This window comes from Sceloporus occidentalis, unplaced genomic scaffold, assembly GCF_023333645.1.
Source record: "Sceloporus occidentalis isolate IW3139 unplaced genomic scaffold, rSceOcc1.0.p SCAF_9, whole genome shotgun sequence".
NCBI classification, from domain to species: Eukaryota; Metazoa; Chordata; class Lepidosauria; order Squamata; family Phrynosomatidae; genus Sceloporus; species Sceloporus occidentalis.
This window is the reverse complement of record NW_028316989.1, coordinates 13,458,613-13,479,793: the sequence shown is the minus strand read 5'-3', so window position 1 is coordinate 13,479,793 and position 21,181 is coordinate 13,458,613. Positions and strand designations below refer to the sequence as shown.

At 42.7% G+C, this 21,181-nt stretch overlaps 1 protein-coding gene across 1 annotated transcript; it reads left to right on the top strand.

Annotated features, from left to right (window-relative positions):
- The first annotated feature begins 6,843 nt into the window (after positions 1-6,843).
- HOATZ (HOATZ cilia and flagella associated protein) lies at positions 6,844-16,668 on the top strand. Its single transcript, XM_089538231.1, has 6 exons — positions 6,844-7,105; positions 7,476-7,511; positions 9,298-9,371; positions 12,484-12,543; positions 13,049-13,098; positions 16,369-16,668. The coding sequence occupies exons 1-6, from the start codon at positions 6,844-6,846 to the stop codon at positions 16,427-16,429; spliced, it is 543 nt and encodes a 180-aa protein (XP_089394357.1). The 3' UTR covers positions 16,430-16,668.
- The last annotated feature ends 4,513 nt before the right edge of the window (positions 16,669-21,181 follow it).

Here is a 21,181-nt window from a genome sequence, read left to right as displayed (position 1 = left end):
AAGTCTAAATAAACATGAGATTCGTTTATTTTTCTTAATACACATAGCCTGAAGGTAATTTTATACATCACACACACACACACACACACACAGACATATATATATATTTGTGCATGAAACAAAGTTTGTGTAGGTTGCACCATCAGAAGGCAAAGGTGTCACTATCTGAGCCACATGTGGAGAGTTTTGTATTTTGGAGTATTGCAAATTTTTCAGTTCCAGAGAAGGGAGACTCAACTAATGCCTCCAACATTTGCCCCATACTCTTTTTGGTGACCTCCTGACTTCTTAAAATAAAAGGAAAGGGTTTCTAATTATACCCTTTGAAATCTGGGTAGAAGTGCATGGTTTTAGGCTCAAATATCCACCCAGAATACAAATGAAAGCCCTTACATAAGTTACACAATAGAGCCAAGTTATCCAAAGTTATCCTTATCCAAAATGCTCCGCACCAGAGGTGTTTTGGATTTTGGATATTTTTGGATTCTGAAATACCTGCGTCTGCATAGATGTACATAATTATATATCAGAGGTGTTTTGGATTTCAGATTTATTTATGTATTTATTTGTTTGGATTTTAGATATTTGCTTATATGTACAAACCTTGGAGATGGGACCCCAAGTCCAAACACAGAATCCATTTATGTTTCATGTGCACCTTATACATCGCTTGAAGACAGTTTTATACAATGTTCTTTAAAATAATTTTGTGCATGAAACAATACACTGAACCGTCAGAAAGCAAAGGTGTCACTACCTCAACCACCCATGGAAAAACATTTTGGATTTTGGAACATTTCGGATATCGGGATTATAAAGGAGACTCAGCCCAATATAGTGCACCCCTAATACCTCTCTGTATCCATGGATTCTTTATTGCAGATAGTATTTGGGTTTTGTTGAGCTCTCTTGATCAGAGATTGCATCTGGCCCTCCATCTTGGGATTCTGGGAGTTACAGGTTTTTCAGGTGCATGGAGAATACTTCGTCATGCACTGTGTATTTCGGTGATCCATGGAAATGTTGCGTAATAAAAGCCAACGTATAGTAATAGTCAACCTGTCTCTTTTGAATTTCAGAATGCCCATCTGTAGCGGTCATTCATAAGCCACACCTGGGCATCCATGGCTACCGAGTGTATACAAAAGCTAGCCCAAGGGCTGCCCCATAGCTAGCCTTGGGCCACTCTTGTGCAAAGGCAGAACAGGTAAGCGCACATTCAGGTAAGCATGGAGGCATGGGTGGGCAAGCCAGTTTGCATCCAAGCGTACTTACTCGTCTTAGAAATAACCCTCTTTATATATTTGATGGGATTTGCAGCATTAAGAGTCTGAAATGCAGATTATGGAAAAGACTTGGAGGGGCTTTTTGGGTCTTTCTTCAAGGTCTTCTAAAATTGTTCTAATTGTTGTATTTGAATGATCAAGGCAAGGCTTCACCGCTGGGATTATGATTGCAAGGTAAGCTTCTTATAGATTAATCCTACAGTTTCCTTTCCAGATTCAGTGCCTGGTCCCATTTTGGAAGTATTGTGTAATGTGCACAAGGAACAGGTGAGCTTTCTTATTTTCCAGCCCTGATTTCGATTACATTGCTGCTGTTCAGTCCTTAAAAGATTGAAATCAAAGACCAAGAGGATTGAGATGTAGGACAGTTTATTGACAAATTATCAGTATTGTACTAAAGCTACACTTGGAAAATTCAGTTTTGGGGGGACATATTTGGACTATAGCCCCCCAAAATCACCCAAAGAACATTAAACCTCTGTAGAGTAGCCATAGGACTTTGGCATCCTAAAGGCACCAGATCCTTTCTGATCTTGGAAGCTAAGCAGGTCAGTCCTGGTTAGTAGTTGGATGAGAGATCGCCAACAAAAGCAGGTGCTGTAGGCTCTATTTCAGAGGAAAGAACTGGCAAAACCATTTCTGAGGATTCCTTGCCTAAGAAAACTGAAATTCGTGGGGTTTCCATATGTCGACAGGTGAAGGCTAAATATCTCATAAAACTACAAATCCCAGAATTCCATAGCATTGAGCCATGGCAGTTAAAATGATGTATAACTGCTAATGCATCCTCTTTATTTATCTGTAAATAGCAAAGTAATTTATAAGAGTTAAATGAGGTCATGGCGATATTACAAAACCATTACACTCTTCTTTAAAGTGATCATTTCCAGTAATAAGTATTACTTAATAGTGAATATGAGACAGAGATAATATCAGAAGCCACTATAAGAAGAAACAACCCTGATATATAAGTGATCAGGAAAGAGGAATTAATATACAAGTTGTTAACAGAGAACGGGAAATATATATTGTATTATAAGACCAACTTCGGTGGAGATTGGAAGTCAAATATTGGTTATTTGTGGTTTTATTTTGAGCTTTTGTTGTCAATTTTCCCCTTCTTTCCATGTGTTTGTTTTGTTACAGTTGTAATAAAGTGTGTGCGTTTATTAGTAGATGTCGAGATTTGTCCGTGTTAATAAATATATTTTCAAAATGGCTTTTTTTCCAGGTTTGGGACCCTGCAAACGTAACGTTTGGTTTGTAGGCAGTGTAGTTAGCTGATTGTAGTGTTCTCCTGGCAATCACTAGCTTCACTGTCATCAAAACAAAGCGTGGCATTCCCCTGCAAAGAAACATCCGGAGAGCCATTTCCTTGCATGAATCCAAAGAATGGTTGTCTTTGTGCAAAATATCCTGTTCCGTCTGGGACGCCACTGGCTCATCATCGGCCATCAAGACAAGAGGACTTTAAAGGATGCTGTTGGGCGAAAGAATCAATTCAGACAGTGTCCAGGCATCTGTGGTTCATTTGGGATTTGTAGTGTGGCTGTCTATTAGGATTTTACTGCAAAGTCTTATCACTGCAGTGGCCATAGCCTTCCCAGTGCATTCCTACTATTTATAATGCAGAGGGGCCATTAAATTATTTGCATCATTTATATACCACTTTTCATTTTAAAAAAATCCATATCAGTTCACAATAAAAAATTGTCCAAAAGGATAAGAGGTTGGAGGGGTGGAGGATTTGAAAACCCCAGTACAGTTGGCTCTCCACTTTTGCAGTGTTGACTTTTGCAGTATTTTATTATTTGGGGATTTGACTAATATGTTCTCTCTAGGAATCCCTAGGAGGTCCTCCAGAGAAATTCTGCTGGAAATTGACCAACAAATTGCACTGGAGGATTTAGAAATTGCTAGAGAAAACACTTCTGTATGCATTTGTAGGTCCTCCAGCATAATTCTATGATCAATGTTTGTGGATGTTGACCACAGTGTTGCACTGGAGGACCTAGAGATTCCTAGAGATTGGGTCTCTCAAGTAAGAAAGTAGTGTTTTTTTTATTTGCAGTTTTTTCACTAGAATGGGGGTCCTGTGCCCCTAAACCCAGCGAATGTGGAGGGTCCACTGTAAAATCCACAAAACCATAGTGTGGCGTAGTTGGACTATGACCCTGGAGACTAAGGTCTGATTCCCCGCTTGGCCATGAAGCCCACTGGGTGACCTCAGGCAAGTTGCACTCTCTCAACCTTTGAGGGAGGCAGTGGCAAACCTCTGAACAAATCTTGCTAGAAAACCCCGTAATAAGTTTGCCTTGGAGTTGCCATAAGTCGGAAATGACTCAAAGTCACGCGACGACAGCAAACCCTTTCCGAGCTGTGATCCCAAGTATTCAAAAGGAGGTGGAAGCGCTCCAGCTGAAAAGGTAATGACATCGGAGCTACAAGGAAGAAGAAATGAAGGTGCCAGGTGTGAACCTGAAATGGCCTGTCATTAGCCGCGTTACCAGGCAGTGTAGTTAGCTGATTGACAAAGCAACAATCACTAACAACACAGCCAGGTGAAATGGCCAACCTCCCATCGGGTTAGAAGATGGTGACTATTTTGTCTGCAATAACTCTGGCAACCAAGGCTTTGGGAAGCACACCATTTGTGCTTTGGCACCAGCTTGTACCATAGATGGGGACCCCACAAACCCATGTTCCATTTCTGAAGACCCCCACATCCCCCCCCCCCCATTTCTGCTGCATGAAATATTTATGTAATTAAAATGCCTCCTGACTTCCACTATACTTCTTGGTGTTTTATTTTTTAAAGGCTCTCCTGGGCCTAAAACAACTCAAAAAAAGCTTCAGAACCATTACAGGTTGAGTCTCCCTTATCCAAAATGTTTAGAACTAGAAGTGTTTTGGATTTTGGAGGGATTTTTTGGATTTTGGAATATTTGCATGTGCATGATGGCCCCTTGTATGAATGTATTGCTCTCCTGGAGAATCAACATGGCACGATTTGAGTGTTGGACTACGACTTTGGAGACCAAGGTTCAATTCCCAGTTCAGCCATGAAACCCACTGGGTGATTTTGAGCAAGTCGCACACTCTCAGCCTCCAGGAAGGCATTGGCAACCCTCTGAACAAAACCTTGCCAAGAAAACCTAATGATAGGCTTACCTTAGGGTCGCCATAAGTCAGAAACTACTTGAAGGCACCCAAAACACACTTGTGAGTTTTGGGTTTGTCTTTTGCCCTCATGGCTTTGGGGATTTTTACATTGTTGAATGATGGTACAACCCTAAACTTGCATTATATCAGATTCAGTGTTAAGCTACTAGTCTGCCGACAGAATAATCACAATCTTCAACACGTGCACAAGATGTGCAAAAAGGGGGAGAATAGTAGATAGCACCCCAGCATCACTGTATGTGAGCAAAATAGTCAGAATAAGGGTTCACCAAGGTTGTGTGGTGTAGTGGTTTGAGTGTTTGGCTAAGACTCCAGAGACCAGGGTTCTAATCCCAGCTTGGACATGGAAACACGGCACACTTTCTCACACTCAAGGGATGGCAATGGTGAATGCCTTCTGATGAAACTTAGCAAGGAAACCTTGGGATACAGTTGCCATAGATTGGAAATGACTTGAAAGCACACAACAACAAGGTTGTATATTGAGGAATAGGCTAGTTATTGAAAATGAATCAATGCATTCTTCTCCTGATCTCCCTGGGTTACCATACAACATGATACATTTTTCCACAAGGCTTTGGTCATATAGGAAATATACAGTAACTATGTCCCCTCCAACTCTCCCAGGTTGGCAGGGACAGTCCCAATTAATCCTCTCTCATCCCATTTTCTCAACTACTTTTGTAATGTCCCAGATTCTTTCCACATTCCCCCTTTGTCCTCAGCTTAATTCAATTGCTGCAAAGTGAATTCTTTGTGCAAAAGTAAATTCAAAGGAGAGGAGTGGCAGCCTTGCCGTTCCCAGTTGATTCAAGCAAAAGCAAACTGCATCAGCCTTTCCCAGATTATCTGTTCTTCTTCATTAATAACTTTTACCATCTTATTTGGACTCTGACATTGCATGGCTACATGTATCATGATTTTCATCAGCAAAATGTTGGTAGGTCTGAAATCCCAACGTGTAATTCTCACACCAATGAGAAAATTGTTTTAAAAAGTGGAGAAAGATGGTTATCTCTATTGTAAATGCCATCCTGATTGGGAAACTATCTATTCTTTCACCCCAGAACGGTACAAGTCATTCTGAGCTGAATCAAATAAAGTTGCTTAAGAAGAGAAATATTGTCAAAGAAGAATTAATTCGAGAGGATTAGATGGCATTTGGCAGCGTTTAGGAAACTATAAATGTTAATGCGCCTGCTTTGTCATTGTCATTTTAGCACTTTGGGTATATCTATGGGGATTTTTCTTTTGGTTTTTTTCCCCTTTTTTTAATGCACGCTTGATCATACGATCCATTGGTTTGCCATTTTAAAAATAATGAAACTTTGCAGTCCCATAAAGACTAGATTTATTGTATCTATCATCTTAGAAGAGTTTTTGAACTAGAATTCACCAGAGTAATTGGAATCTAAGCCAAAATGCAGAATGAACAAGACAGATGTGCAGTGAACAAAGAGGTTCAGGAAGATGTTATTCATTTAAAATAGTTATAGATGCCCTTTTACTACACATATAGGCAAAGTAATGTCTCCAAAGCTGTTTTCGAGGTGCATATACCCATTTCTGACCCCCACCCCCCAAAAAAAGAGTGAATTGCTTTGGAAAACTCCAGGAGGGTTCATCTTTTAAACAGACTACTTGCAGTGTTTAATATAAAATACAATTTTCCAAATTAGAGGTAGATTGCTAGTGATTTTTTATTCGGCTTGTTCATTTTAAAATCAGTTTGTATGGCTATGGAGGATCCTGGGAGCAGAAAACGGGTCTGCTCTTCCCACCCAAATATTGCATTATTTAACCTATATCCCACTTTCATCCAGGGCATCCAGCTGTCCTCCTTTTCCAGGACATGCACTACATTTTGTTACTCCAGTGCGGATGCAACCTGTGCACCATGGCAGCCAAAGTGGTGTCAAACTGGATTAGTTCTCCAGGGCAGATGCAGCCTGTGTGCCATGGCAGCCAAAGTGGTGTCAAACAGGATTATTTCTCCAGTGTGGATGCAACCTGTGTGCCATGGCAGTCAAAGTGGTGTCAAACTGGATTAGTTCTCCAGGGCAGATGCAGCCTGTGTGCCATGGCAGCCAAAGTGGTGTCAAACTGGATTAGTTCTCCAGGGCAGATGCAGCCTGTGTGCCATGGCAGCCAAAGTGGTGTCAAACAGGATTATTTCTCCAGTGTGGATGCAACCTGTGCGCCATGGCAGTCAAAGTGGTGTCAAACTGGATTATTTCTCCAGTGTGGATGCAAACTGCGCCATGGCAGTAAAAGTGATGTCAAACAGGATTATTTCTCCAGTGCGGATGCAGCCTGTGCACCATGGCAGTTGTCTCTGGCCTTGGCCGCCATTTTGTCTCTGGCTTTGGTCGCCATGGAGACCAGGCCAGGGCAAGGCAGGCCCTTGGCGCCTCGGCCGCCCACCCCGGCCTCCTTGGCCGCGTCCACCGCCGTTTCCGGCGTGCCTTTGGTCTTTGCGGGCTCCAGCGAGAAGGACGTGGCCCTGGCCAAGACCTTCTGGAACTCGGTTACCCTCCAGCCGCCCCTCGAGTCCCGCCTCAGCCCCAGGCGCTACTCCATCCTCAGCTGCGGCAGCTCCTCCAGTTCCAGAAGGGGCTCCACCGCCAACGCCTCCGGTACTGGACCTCCCCCCCAAGGCAGGAAAAGACACCAAGAGATAGATATAGATGTACAGTCAGCTCTCCATATTTGCTGGGGTTAGGGGGACAAGACCCCCACAAATGTGGAAAACCCGCAAACACTACCACCCCCGCGGCAGCCATTTCCAGGGTGGCAGGGGTCCAGGAGAATGGAGCACTCCCTTTCTCTGCCGCCCTGGAAAGCCTTGGGACATGCGTGTATATGTGTGTATTTCCAATGCTGCTTTTGCAAAGAACACTCCTAATCTAGCAAAGGGGGGAGATTGGGTGCTACAGGTGTAAAAGAGTGAGGGCATTAATCCTCTGAGCATATTCAGTTACTGATATTTTGCTTTTGTCTTTTCAGGGAAAAATGACATTTCTGCCCGGCCTTCCTTGAACAGTAAGTATACAGCTTAGTTTTCCCAAGATCCGGATGCAGATTTGAATCCTTGCCCATATTTGTTCTGATAGCAATTTGAAGGCGCATCACGGATGCTTCACACTTCTCGCACAAAGGATTTCCTCGTTGGTCTCCTGCCAGACCATGTACTGAATTCTGCTTTGCAAAACTAGCAGTGGACTGGGATGGCAAAGTCCGACCTGAGGTGCTACAAAGGAAGATATTTGCTGCAGGCGATGGAAGCGATGACATTTTTTAATACTCTCCTTTACAAAAATCAAAACGTCCCTGCGGGTAAAAAGCCAGCACAGCAGGGACAGGGCTGAGCAAGAATTTGCCAGCCCTGATGTACTAGTTTTCCTCTGAAAGGGAAGTATTTGTAAATCTCTACAGTGGGTCTGCCACATTCACTGCGGTTTGGAGTGCAGGTCCCCCCATGAAAGTGGAAAAACTGCAAATAAATAATACTACAGGTATATGCAATAATAATAATAATAATAAATAAAATTTATACTCCGCCTCTCCAATGAGATTGAGATGGCTAACAACATTAAAACATTAAAATATATTAAAATACAATGTCCCAAAACCCCACCCACCCACCATAACTAATAAACCATAACAGTAAACAATAACAATAAAACAATATTGTTAAGATTTTTAAAACAGATAAGATTATTCACTGGATACTGAAGAAGAAAAAAGCAGTCAATGTCAAAAAGCTATGCTGCATACATAACTCAGATCCCATATAACTTCTGACTCCATATAATCCATATCCCATATGACTATCACAAAACAGTGCAGAGGATGGAATAATGTGTGTGTGTGTGTGTGTGTGTGTGTGTGTGTGTATGAATGAGGAAACGCCTCTTTAGGAAACTCTAGGTCTTCCAACACAACGGTGTGGTCAGCATCTGCTGGAAATTGACCATAGATTTACACTGACTTACAAATACCTAGAGCTGAATTTTCTTTAGTAGTGAAAAACTAGGTCCTGCAGTGCAACTCAGTGGTCCACTTCTGGCAGAGGACCTAGATATTACTAGAGTCCTTGCACTGGAGGACCTAGGCATTAGTAGAAAGAACATATTCACCAAATCCACAAATAATCAGATCCACAGAAGTCAAAGTCGCAAATGCAAATCCACAAATAATCAAATCCACAATAGTCAAAGTTGCAAATGCGACCGTATTTACATATAGTGATTTATATATCAATTTACACATAGATGCAGCCTGGTTTTTGCAAAGATGTGCTTCCACCATTTTCTCTCCATCCCAGCGCATATATCAGCTGCTCTAACTCTGATACCTACACTTCTATCGGTGACTGTAATCTCTATTTTAGGACTGAATTTAACTGCACAACTGCAGCATTTGCCTCCAAAGTTTTGGACTTCGATGCCAAGTTATCCGATGATACATTATCACCATGCCATATTGTTTGATAGTACTTCACTGATTCTTTGATCGAATAGGAATCACTGATGGACCAAAACTTCAGTCCATAGCATCTGGTAGAATATGAAACCAAAGTAATAATAACACTTACTATTATTAATCTTACTCTTCTTATAATTTAACATTATTATTACTCTCTTGCCTGAGCACACCAGCCTCCATTCTTCTGCTTCTTCATCCTCTTTAGCAGTTCTCTTTTTGGGCTAATTATTATTATTATTATTATTATTATTATTATTATTTGGCCATTGTTGTTAAAAACCTTCATTTTTATCTTAGCATAATTTATCCAGTATTTTTTCCCTTTTGTTGTTTGACTTAGAAAGAGAAGAAGAGAAAATCCAGGAAGCAACTGAAGTTGAGAGAAGCGATCTGAAAGAGCAGTACCTTAAGAAGGTGAGACTGGTTTCCCTGCTTGTTGACATCAATCAAAATATATTAAGTAATTAAGAATCCAGGAACTGCTTCACTCTGCAGTTCGGAATTAAACATTTTGTTGCGGTTTGGACTATTTCATTTGTTTCTTTATAAGTAAGCGGGAAGGGATGAGAATTTGAGTCTAGCGTTGCACGCATAGAGTTATTTTTATATCATGAAGGAGGGTTTGCAAGAGTCTTGAAATGCAGCCTTCAGTCTCTCAAAGGCTTTCTGTCTAATTATCTCTTTCAGAAAAAGGAACTGAGATAATTAAATTGTAAATCTGAGAGAGAGAGAGAGAGAGAGAGAGAGAGAGAAGGAAGGCATACAAGTGCCCTGAATTAGAAACATAAATTTGCAAAGAATGAAATGGCCTCACTTCAATGTTTCTACTGCAACCGGCTTCTGAAAGAGAAAAAATTAAGTCTTCTTTTAATCCATCCCTGCTGCATCATACATATCAGTATTTCTGAGCACCACCCTATTCCTCAGACAGTGTTTTGGGGCCAGAAATATGTTCTGCCAGGCAAACCCAACACCACCCAGCAACAAGCACTCCCTCCTTTATGGACAAGACTGCACTGAAATCACCAAGAATCCTGTGACACCTTAAAGACTAGCAGGTTTTCTTTTGCATCATTGCCAAACAAAACTTGCTATCCTTAAAGGCAGGGGTGGACGAAGTGTGGCTCGTGGGACACATGTAGCCCAAAAGGCCATTTTTGTGGCCCCTAGGCAATCAAATGTGCCCCCAAAAGTCTTCTAAGGGATGTGGAGGGGATTTTCAGCACCTTTGGAGGCTCCCCTGAGGCCCCTAGGGTCAAACGTTTTGCAAAATTGGGCAAAAACATTGTTAAATGCCCTCAAGTCATGGTGACCTCATGAATGAGACGTATCAAGCCCTCCAGTCCTCACTTGCTCTGCTCAGGTCCTGCCCGCTCATGGTCCTGGCCTCCTTGGTTGAATCTATCCATATAATACGCAGCTTTCCTCTTTCTATTGCCTCCACCTTTCCTAGCATTGTCTTTCCCAGTGAGCCATGTCTTCTCATGATGTGGCCAAAGTACAGCAGCCTCAGTTTGTTCCCCTTGGATCACAGGAAGATCTCAGGCCTGATCTGCTCTAGTATTCATTTGTTTAGCTTTCTGGCTGACCATGGTATTCTCAGCATTCTGTATTTAAATAGCTGTGTTTAAATACCTGAAGGGATGTCATGTAGAAGATGGAGTGAGTTTATTTTCTACTGCTTCAGAGACTAAGAGGCAGCCTTCAGTCACCCCTTTTAATGCCAAATCGGGGCCGCAGCAACCACACACCATGACTCCGATCTGGCCTTTCCATGGCGCAAAAAGGAACTGCAAAAAGTGTCTCCTTTCTGTGTCATGGAAAGGGCACCATACCCACTAGTGCTGTGGCTTTTCTACGCTCCTTTGGTGCTGCACCATCTGGACGCAGCGCCAAAGGAGTGCCATGATGTCGCCTGCCGTGTGGTGCGGCGCTTGACATCACACTGGCATGGGGGCAGAGTCGGGGCTTGCGTCGTGCAGACAGCACGCCCCCAGTCTGCCCCCATGCCATCTTTAATGGCCGGTCTATACAGCCCCTAAGACATGAATCAATGGATTCAAAGTATAACAGATCCCACCTAAACATTAGGAGTTACTTCCAGAGTCAGTGGAACAGACTGCCTTGGGAGGTAGTGGACGCTCCTTCTTTTGAGATCCTTAAATGGAGGTTGTATGGGCATCTCTAGGGGATGCTGCAGCTGCATGAGAGAGAGTTGAACAAATGGCCCTTGAAGTCCCAACTCTAGGATTCCCTGTTTTGGTAGGGGAAATCCAATTGACCCCGGAGGAGAGAAGCAAAACTGGAGACAAAGAAGCAATCAAAAAATGCTGAGCTAGAGCTGCATTACTCATGGCTGTCATGTAGGAAACTGTGGAGCCATACTGAAAACAAAATCAGTTTGTCTTTGGACAGCTGAGGAGGAGAGGTAGCCGACAGGTGGAAGCGACTGTCTAAGAGTGCAGCAAGCAAAGGACATAATCTCCTCCTGAAATGACAGCTGTGTCAGTTCTAGACTGGTTGGGACCACATAACTTATGGGATATAACGGGGAATCGACTGTTTTTATTTTGGTGGGGAAACACCATATTGGCTCTCGGCGTGACTCCTTAAGCGCCTTCAGCATCTTTTGCATGCTGGCTCACTCACCGCCGCATCCGTGTGCCATTAAGCTGATTGGTAGGAAGAAATGATGCTACTCTCTACTTAAACCAATTAAACTGACAGTCTCTAGTTAATGTTACAATATTGTGCTAAGGCTGCTGCCTCGTAACTAGAGAGTGTTTTAGTAAATTTAGCAAAATGTTAGCATTTCATCCCCCCCCCCCCCCAAACACACACACACATTTTTATTAAGGATAAAAAGCTTTCAATATTAATCCTGGGCAGGAAGCCAGAGGCATGAGGGGCTGAAAAGTGCTGAGGTTTGCAGACTTTTTTTTTTTGCTTGCTAGCATTCCTACTTATTGCAATTAATAACCATGTAATGGATTTCATCCAGTAGCATCCATTAAACCTGCCTTGTGGAAAGTGGATGAAGAGGAGAAGCGAGTCTGTTCACCGATTATTGTAATATTCTGTGGAATAAGTCTGCAGTAAAAAGTTGAGCCTGAGACTGCTCAGCTTTGCATATCATAAGTCACTGGCTCAGAAATCTATTCTGTAGAGCTGCAGGATATATTGATCAGTTGTGCCTGCTTTTCAGCATTGTTGAAAAGGAGAGCAGAAGCACATCTCCCATATAGGTTTGGTATAATTCTCCTCTATAACCTTTACTAGTCTCGAATAAAACAAGTCTTGAGTAAAGCATAACCATAAAAGAGAGCAAGGGCCAAATTATACTCGGAGTTAACCTGTGTTGTGCATTTTACTTTTTTTACAAGTGCAAATAGTTATGAGGTTCTGATGGTGTTTGTTGGGGTTGCAGGCAATGGAGAGCTGGGTTCAACTAGTATGCTCCAGATTCCTTTCTGTGCATTTCATTATTTCAAGCCTGTTTTGTTGTATTGTGTTGTATTTTTTTCAGGCCAAGAAGAGAGAGGACATAATTTCATTACTGAAAAAACAACGGGAAGAAAGGATCAGGGTGAGATAGAAGATTATTCTTTTACCAGTATATCTCGAAAGACTAAATCATTTCCGAGCTTTGTAGAGGGAGATGGGGGTTGCATAAGATAGAACACAACCTACCAGAAGAAATTATATTCAAAGAGATATGGCTTGTTATAGCATAAAAGGGCATAAAGGAACCTAGTAGCACCGCTGAGACTAACTGGTTTATGACAGCATAGTCTGTTGTGAACTCCAGTGATGCTTAATTTGGCTTTGTGGGTACCCAGAGTTGGAAAACTCTGGCCTCAAGTGAGTCCTGGCTATTCTGGTCCATGAAAAACTTTGTAGAAGGTTTTTGTGGCTCTATTTAAGGGAGATAGCCATTTTCCCAGATATAAAAAGCAGGAGGGTAGAAGGTGTAAGCAGTTCGTTTTCTGGGATTGCAGGATGCATGAAAGAGAGAGGGAAACGTGAGCCGTTTCAAGCATGACTTGAGAACTCTTTTTAACAAAACAAACCAACTCTTGTTTTTTCCCCAGAAGGAGTTACTCTCTCATCAGAACAGGACAAGGACCAATTCACAGGAGAGGTAATGGAACTGATGAGGCGCTTCATTCTGTGTTTGTCTTTAATGTAAGCTAATCGTTTTATAATTTTGAAAGGTAGGAGATTCCACCCCAACCTGACCCCTGCCCATTTTCCTTGCAACTATAACTTGTTTTGTAGCACAGATTGCTAGTGGTGGAAACGCCAGGATTCTTGTTTCTACCTAAGGCTATTTCAATAGAAACAGGCCAAAACACATGGGGCAGGACTCATGTGGTTGCGGCTGTTTTGACTCCAGAACCTGTACAATGGGCCTTCATTGCCGACTCTCTGAGCTGGTCATGGGTGACCCATTGCTTCAAATTCAAATACACTACTGGGAAAACTAGATCCGTGGGGTGGAGTGGGTCCAAATTTATAGTTTATACTGTCATCATCATCATCATCCACCTTTTTCCCAGTTTGGGACTCATGCAAAGCATTGGTGAGAGGTATTCAGTCTGGTCCGTCAGAGAGCTCTGGAGCCTCACTGTAGGATTCTGTAGGATAAGAGTTATAGAAGTTAAAATGGTGTAAAACTATTTTATTTTTGAACTGTGGATGCACCCCACTTTCCTCATTTCACTCCTTCTAAGGTTCAGATTCTTCAAAAAGCTTAAAAATTCCTGGACGGCAGGACAGTTTGGGGGGAGAATGTGGTTGGATCGCCTAACTTGATGTCCCTCTCCCTATTCATTTTAAGACTGAAAACAAAAAGAGTAGGAATCTTCACGGCAAAATGAAATGAAGATCTTCAGTTACTTTGTTCAATACCTGACTAACGGGGGGAAAAGGTAGCCTGACAAAATGTTTGTGCAATCTGTTAGCAAACATAATTGAAAAGGAGCAATTGGCCTAATTGAAATTGAGCAAAGGGAAAAGGAAAACCGTATGAGTTTTAAAGCCACATCTTTGCAGACTACTTTTCGGGAAAGGCAGCCTTGACATCTCACATTCCTTGACTCAGCGGTTTCTTCATTTTAGTGTATTAATTGACCGTGTTAGCCTCAGAAATGATCACTTAAGACCTATAAGAAAGCACATCTCAAGCCCAGCTTTTTACTGTATCAAAGCCCCATTGCTTTAAAAAAGGCTGGCATTCTTTTTTGCCCTCCGTTGCTAGGGCCTCTCTCACACTACGCAACAATAGCACTTTTATACCACTTTGCCTGCCATGGTTACATCCTACATAATCCTGGGATTTATTCTTTGCTAAGGCACTGGAGCTGGCAATTCAGACCACTTCACAAAATTACCAATCCCAGGATCCCATTGAGTGGAGCCATAGCATTTCAAATGGTATCAAAGTGATACAATTCTACATTGTGAAAGAGACCGATGTCCCCAGAGGTTACAGTCCTATTTGGAGTTATCAGGGAATGTGTATCCCACTGAAACCAAAGAAGACAACTTAAGGCTAAGCCTATATGGTGTTGCACTGTCAGGTGCTTCCATAATGGTGGCCAGTGCGCCGACAAACACATTTTGAAGGGTTGCAGATGTTTCCCTTGTGGGGTTTCCCCAAGAAACACATCCATTTCATAAACGTCTTACATAAGGCCCTACAGTCTTTTGGGAGCTAAAGAGCTACTTGTGAGCAACAACAACTAAGGAGAGGGGTGAAAAGTTATCCTTTATTTTCTCCAGGTGACTTTCTCTTAATTCATAATTAATGAACCAGGTTCCCTTTTTGAGACACATCCTTCGAAGATCTGTCTTCCTCCTGTTAGCACAAAGAGCAGGGCTTGCGCTTGAGGTCCCAAGGAATTCCCATCAAAGACCCAGAAACATTCCTTCTTGTTGCTGCTTGTTCTGGCTCCTTTGTATCCCCTCCTACGCCATCTAGATTTCCATCCAACTTGGCTTCTGTGCTTTTATGTTAGTTCCTGACATCAGATGGAGAGAGAAACCTATCCATTATTGGAGCAGTAAACTCTCAGAAAGATGGGGAGAAAAGTCTGGGCAAAATCCCATCACTCATTCCCTGAACTACTCCTTGGTGGGCATCGCTTACTATACAGCAAACAGTCCTGCTGCGCCTTAAAGCTGAACAAAGTTGTATTTGGCGTAATCCTTCCACTTTAGCAGATACAACAGTACACAAATGCTTCTGGCAAATAAAAATGTCTTGGGCTTTAAGGTCCCGCAAGAATCTCTTTGCTTTTTTGCTGAAACAATCGAACATTGGTGCCCCTGAAAAATCCCCATACTGTGTTTGGAAGCTATTCAGATGTAGATGTTTGCATATTGCAGACATCTGTGACAGATGGCTCTCTCCTCTTTGTCCTTTCTGTCTCACTGGGCAGTTTCTCGTAGATGTCCACTTCGTTGCATCCTCAAACTAAATATAGCTAAGAGAGAACAGTTCCCTTCCTGTTATATTTTGCCCTCCCCTACCCAGCTCTTGGAAATTGTTTTCCCCTTTTTATGGTTGTCACGCGATCATACCAAGATGCCAGTGTAAATGGGTTGCGTTGACATGTTGGAGGACTAGCTGCAGCTGGATAAGGGATTAGCCCTTGAATGTGTGGGTCATCATTGGCAATGTACTGATCACTCTTGAATCTGTGTAGAAGAACCCGAGTCTGTTTCCCTGGGGGACCATCGAACACAACAAGCTGGCTCTCTGGCTGAGCATCTAAATACCTACAGATCCCAGGATTCCATAAGCCGTTACCATGGCAATTGGAGCGGAATCATAGTGCTATAGTTGTGTAATGTGAAAGGGCTCTGGATATGGATCAGAGTTGAAATGAGCCTTGAGAACCTCAAAAAGTTCCAATCTGACAGGCCCACAAGCGCTCATCTTTGCAACCAGGAATAAACACTAACATATTTTAGGCATCAGAGAATACCTTCCACAATTTACTCAATCTCTTTCACACTATACTCTTCTAGCACTTTGATACCACTTTGACTGCAGTAGCTGCCTTCTGTGGGATGCTGGATTTGCAGTTTGGGGAGGCAATGGCATTCTCTAGCTAAAGCTTCTAAATGGTTGCTGTTGTTGTGTGCCTTCAAGTCGTATCATGTATCACACACGTCTCTTGCTCTGGTTCCCATTTGGAAAACTGCCTCAAGCAGGAAAGGTAAAACAGGGAGCTTTAAACAAAAGAGAAAGGCATCACTTACTTCCCAAAACGGGTGTAATCCAGAGAATGGAGGGCATTCATTGAAATTCCTGGGACTGGGATCCATTTCTTGGGGAACTAAAGTAGCATTCATGCCATCACTATGTTACATCCTTAACACATTTTCTCTCCTTTGGTTTCAGTGAGGAACAGCTATCAGCATCTGACCGTGAGGATCGAGAAAGTGTGAAGGCATTAAACTGAGCATTTTAGGGCAGCTTGAACAGCTTGGAAAGATATAAGTTTGTCTCTTCAGAAATCCCCTCCTGTTCTTCGTTGTGGTCTACTCTGTGCTCTTTGGATGGCTTCACAGGTTTATTGTTTGGCTTTCTCCCCAAAGAACTACATGGTGCTCTCTGTTTAAAACTACTGGAACATTCCCTTTGGCTGGTAAATGTCTTAGTCTGCGTCGTGCCAAAATAAGGTACTGTTAAGAAAATGCATTAAATTGGCTTTGAAATCTCCAGTCTGTATTGCTAATGTTAATCGTTCTCGGTTTTTAGGGGGGTGATATTTCTCTCCCCTTCAGATAAAACCCAGGCTTTATCCACTCTGCATGAATAATTCAGTTTGATGCCACTTTAACTACCATGGCTCAATGATACAGAATTCTGAGATTTGCAGTTTGCTATGGCACCAGAGTGCTCTGAAAGGTTAAAAGGCTCCCAAAACTACAGTGCCCAGATTTCCATAGCGCTGAGCCATGGCAGTTAAAGTGATGTCAAACTACATTATTTCTGCAGTACGGATGCAGTCCCAGAGGCAGCGTTTGAATGCATAAACGTATCTGTGACAAAAATCCTGATCGGGTACCTGTCACGTACATTTTTAAAGGCAATTGATCTCCACAGAAACAGGAAAACACATGTCTGCTAAATCAAATGATCAGATCAAATCAAATCATCTAATTTCCAGAATATTTCATTTGTTGCAGTTGATATCTAGTTCTGTTTTATCTGTTGAAGTTGCTCTTCCTGGAAGAAGCATTTAACTCAGTGGCTTTGTGCTAACAAAACATACTTTTAGAATAGTAGTGCATCTTCATGATGGCATAAAACAGACTGCGTCATTTCCCTTAAGGTTTCTGCTTCTGTATTGCAATCCCTCTTTTTGGCATTACTCTGGCGAAAAATATTTGCAAGCGATGAATCCACTCCCTTGTTCTCAACATCCTGGATACAATGCTGTGCGTTGCCAAGAATTTCCCCCTTTCTTACAAAAAAAAAATGGTTTAAAAATTGGCTTAAATAATAATTTACACTTATAGCAACCCTAATGTGAACTCATCATAGGGTTTTCTCTGCAAATTTCTTCAGAGAGGGTTTGCCATTGCCATCCTCTGAAGTTTTATTCATTACTGACAATGCAGGTCAGACAAGCCTTGCACAAGTATGCAAAAATACTTCGGTTATTTAGAGACCACATAAAGGCTTAATAAACTACATAAACTACAGTGGAGCTGCATCCAAACCATGGATATAATCTGGCTTGACACTACTTTAACTGCCATGGCTCAATGTTATGGAATTTGGGGGGCTGTAGTTTGTTGTGGCACCAGAACTCTCTGACAGAGAAGGCTAAATGCTTCACAAAACTACAGTTCCCAGAACTCCATAGCATTGAGCCACGGCAGTGAAACTGGTGTCAAACCGGATTATTTCTGCAGTGCGGATGCAGCCTAGGATTGGCTAAAGCAGAATCCCATTCTTTATTGCTATATTTACTGCAGAGACTCTGCTACAACCCAACACTTGAAAGCCTGTGTATCTTCAGCCCTCCTTAACCATTCTTCCAATGCTGATGCTTCCAAAAAAACTCCTAGCCAAGCAGAGGACAAGGAGGAAAAGGGAATTCTGGGTAGGTTTAAAAAGCGTTTGTAAAAGGAGCGTCACTGCCTTCTGCTTTGTTAATGGATGTGTGCCTGTTAGTTGTTCTTCTCATTTCACAGATGAGATGACTGAGAGCTTACACTGCAAAGGCTTAGAAGATTATGACATTTTGTACCTTGCTTGCTTTTCCTCACTGGTTAATTGGTTAAAAAGACGTGTTGCATGATTCCTTCCTTCATCTCATCAGTTTCTAATATGCTAAAATCCATTAATGTTTAAAATTTTCTGTACCACACTTCATCAAAAAGAACGAGGGGGAACCCGAGGAGCGTTGCAATACCCACTGGCTTGGTTTCTTGTCCAGATCAGCAGAATTTTAATGAACGTTTCTGCTTGTCAGCTTCTGCAGCATGGTCTCGGGTTGAATTTGCATGCCTTTTAGCCGGGGTTATGATGAGTGAGTGGTCCTCTCTTTCTCTCTCTGCCCCTGGTTCATAATTCAAGACCCTGCCTGGAAAAGTGCTGACACGTCTTTGAGGGAATGTGTGGCCAGGTTTAATGTTAGCTCTTTGGAGCCATTAAGACTCAGCCTTCCAAGAAATCTCTACTATGTGATTAGGGAGATGCTCAGTACAACCGGCATTCATCACGTTTGCCTCATCACTAAGAGCAAATCCACAGCATCTGCCAGTCACACCTGATGGAAGCCCAGCCTCAGTACTTTTCAAACTTTGGTCTTCCAGATGTTTTTTCACTTCAGCTCCCAGAATTCCTAACTGTTGGCCTAGCTGGCTGGGGCTTCTGGGAGCTAAAGTCCAAAACATTTGGAGGAGCAAAGTTTGGGAACCACTGAAAGAGCTCGGAGAACATGACTTGTTTCCAGCTGAGATCCTATTCAGCACTTGCCTAAATTTGCACCAGAATTTCACTACAGTCAAGTTAATAATAAATAATAAAATAAAATTTTTATTTGTATGCCGCCCTTCCTACGATCAGGGCGGCTCACAGCAGGTTAAAATACAATCAGATTAAAATACGCAATACACAAATTAAAATACACAATAAATCAACTCAACAGCAAAAAGCCCCCATAGCCCAACCTCTTGGCCACGGAAGAGGAGGGAGGCCCACAGGATATTTATTCGGGGAATGCCTGTTGGAATAGGAAGGTTTTAAGATCCTTCCTAAATTGGGCCAGGGTCGTAGACGAGCGGAGCTCTGTGGGCAGCGCATTCCAAAGGGCTGGGGCAGCTATGGAAAACGTCTTCTGAGTGGTGGAGACTAACCTAGCCCCAGGCACCTTCAGTAGCTGCTGCCCAGACGTTCCGAGGGTGCGAGGCGGAATGTACGGGGAGAGGCGATCCTTTAGGTATCCTGGGCCCAAGCCATTTAGGGCTTTATAGGTAATTACCAACACCTTATATTGAGCTCGGAAGCGAATGGGCAGCCAATGGAGATCTTTTAAAACCGGTGTTATATGGCTGGTTCTGGGAGCGCCAGTAACCAGCCGGGCTGCCATGTTCTGCACCATTTGCAGCTTCCGAGTTTGGTATAAGGGTTGCCCCATGTAGAGCACATTGCAGAAATCCAGTCTCGAAGTTACCAGAGCATGTACAACAGTTTCTAGGTCCCTCTGGGCCAGGTATGGGCGCAGCTGGCGGATCAGCCGAAGCTGATAACAGGTGCTCTTGACACCTGTTACACTGGATTGTTCCCACCATTGTGCACTTCGTTACACAACAGGCAGCGACACCTTACACTTGTATGGTAGTGTGGTTGCTTGTTAGTGTCCAAACAAAATGGAAGCAGCAGGCCATCTTAGGCCCCATGTCAGGACCATGTCCAATTGAGTAAGTAAATTAATAAAGTGTTGTTGTTGTTGTTGTTGTTTTATTTTCTTATACCCGCCTTTTTCCCAATTTAGGGACTCAAGGCAGCAAAGGTTGTTATGCGCCTTCAAGTCATTTCCCACTTATGGCGAGCCTATCATAAGGGTTTTCTTGACAAGGTTTGTTCATTGTGGGTTGGCCATTGCTATCTTCCGAGGACGAGAGTGTATGACCGGCCCAAGATCACCCAATGGGTTTACACAACCAAGCCAGGTTTTGAACCCTGGTCCAATGCTTAAACCACAAACTCTCCATCTGTGCAAGGTTTGCCGCTGTTCAGTCCGTGGTTAGAACAACATCCATACAAACAGAGGGGCCGTTTCCACTGGGGTATAACGCGGGTTACGAAGCGAATTCAGGAAGTAGCGTGCCCATTTGAACCCGATTTAAACCTAGAACGGTTCTAGAGCGCCCCGCATGCGTTCCCATTTGAAATCGATTCCTATCTCGCTTCTTTTTTTTAAACCGCATTAAATGCCTTTAACGCAGGTTAAAAAAATAGAAGGGTTGACCCTAGGACTTTCCCTTAATTCGGGATAGGAATCGATCTATTTTTAAATGGGAACGATTTTCCGTGATTCGGGTTGCCTGTATGGGAGGAGCTGAGCGCGAGGGGCTGGCCTTGCCTTGTCCTCCATCCGTCGTCGTGGCCGTCGCCATTTTCCTCATCGCCCCCTTTGTCTGCGGAGATTGTGTTCTGAAGGTAAGGAAATAATTGTGTTGTAAGGTTTTGTTTGGTAATGTCTTGAATTTTGCTCAGGTTTACTAAATTTTGTCATGTCTTTGCAGTTACAGCATCAGTGCCCAAAACACACTGCACAAATAATCCAGGACTGCTGTAACGGCCCCTGTTCAGTGCTATGGAATTCTGTGAACATGTCTGGAGCCACAATAAACTACCTTTCTCAGGATTCCCTATTAAATACTATTTAATACTGTCTTAAGGGGGGGACGGATAAAGGGTTTTTAATTGTCATATTTTATATTTTACTGTTGTTAACCGCCCGGTTTGGTTTGCCAGAGGGCGGTACACAAATAAATATTATTATTATTATTATTATTATTATTATTGCACTGAGCCAGGGCCTAACCCTAACCCTTCCCTTGAGGCTGAGAGAGTGTGACTTGCCCAGTGACCTTCACAGATGGCACATGTATGAGATTACCTGGATACATATTTCCACCACCCTCCGAAGAAAAGCCAGTGTGTGTGTGTGTGTGTGTGTGTGTGTGTGTAT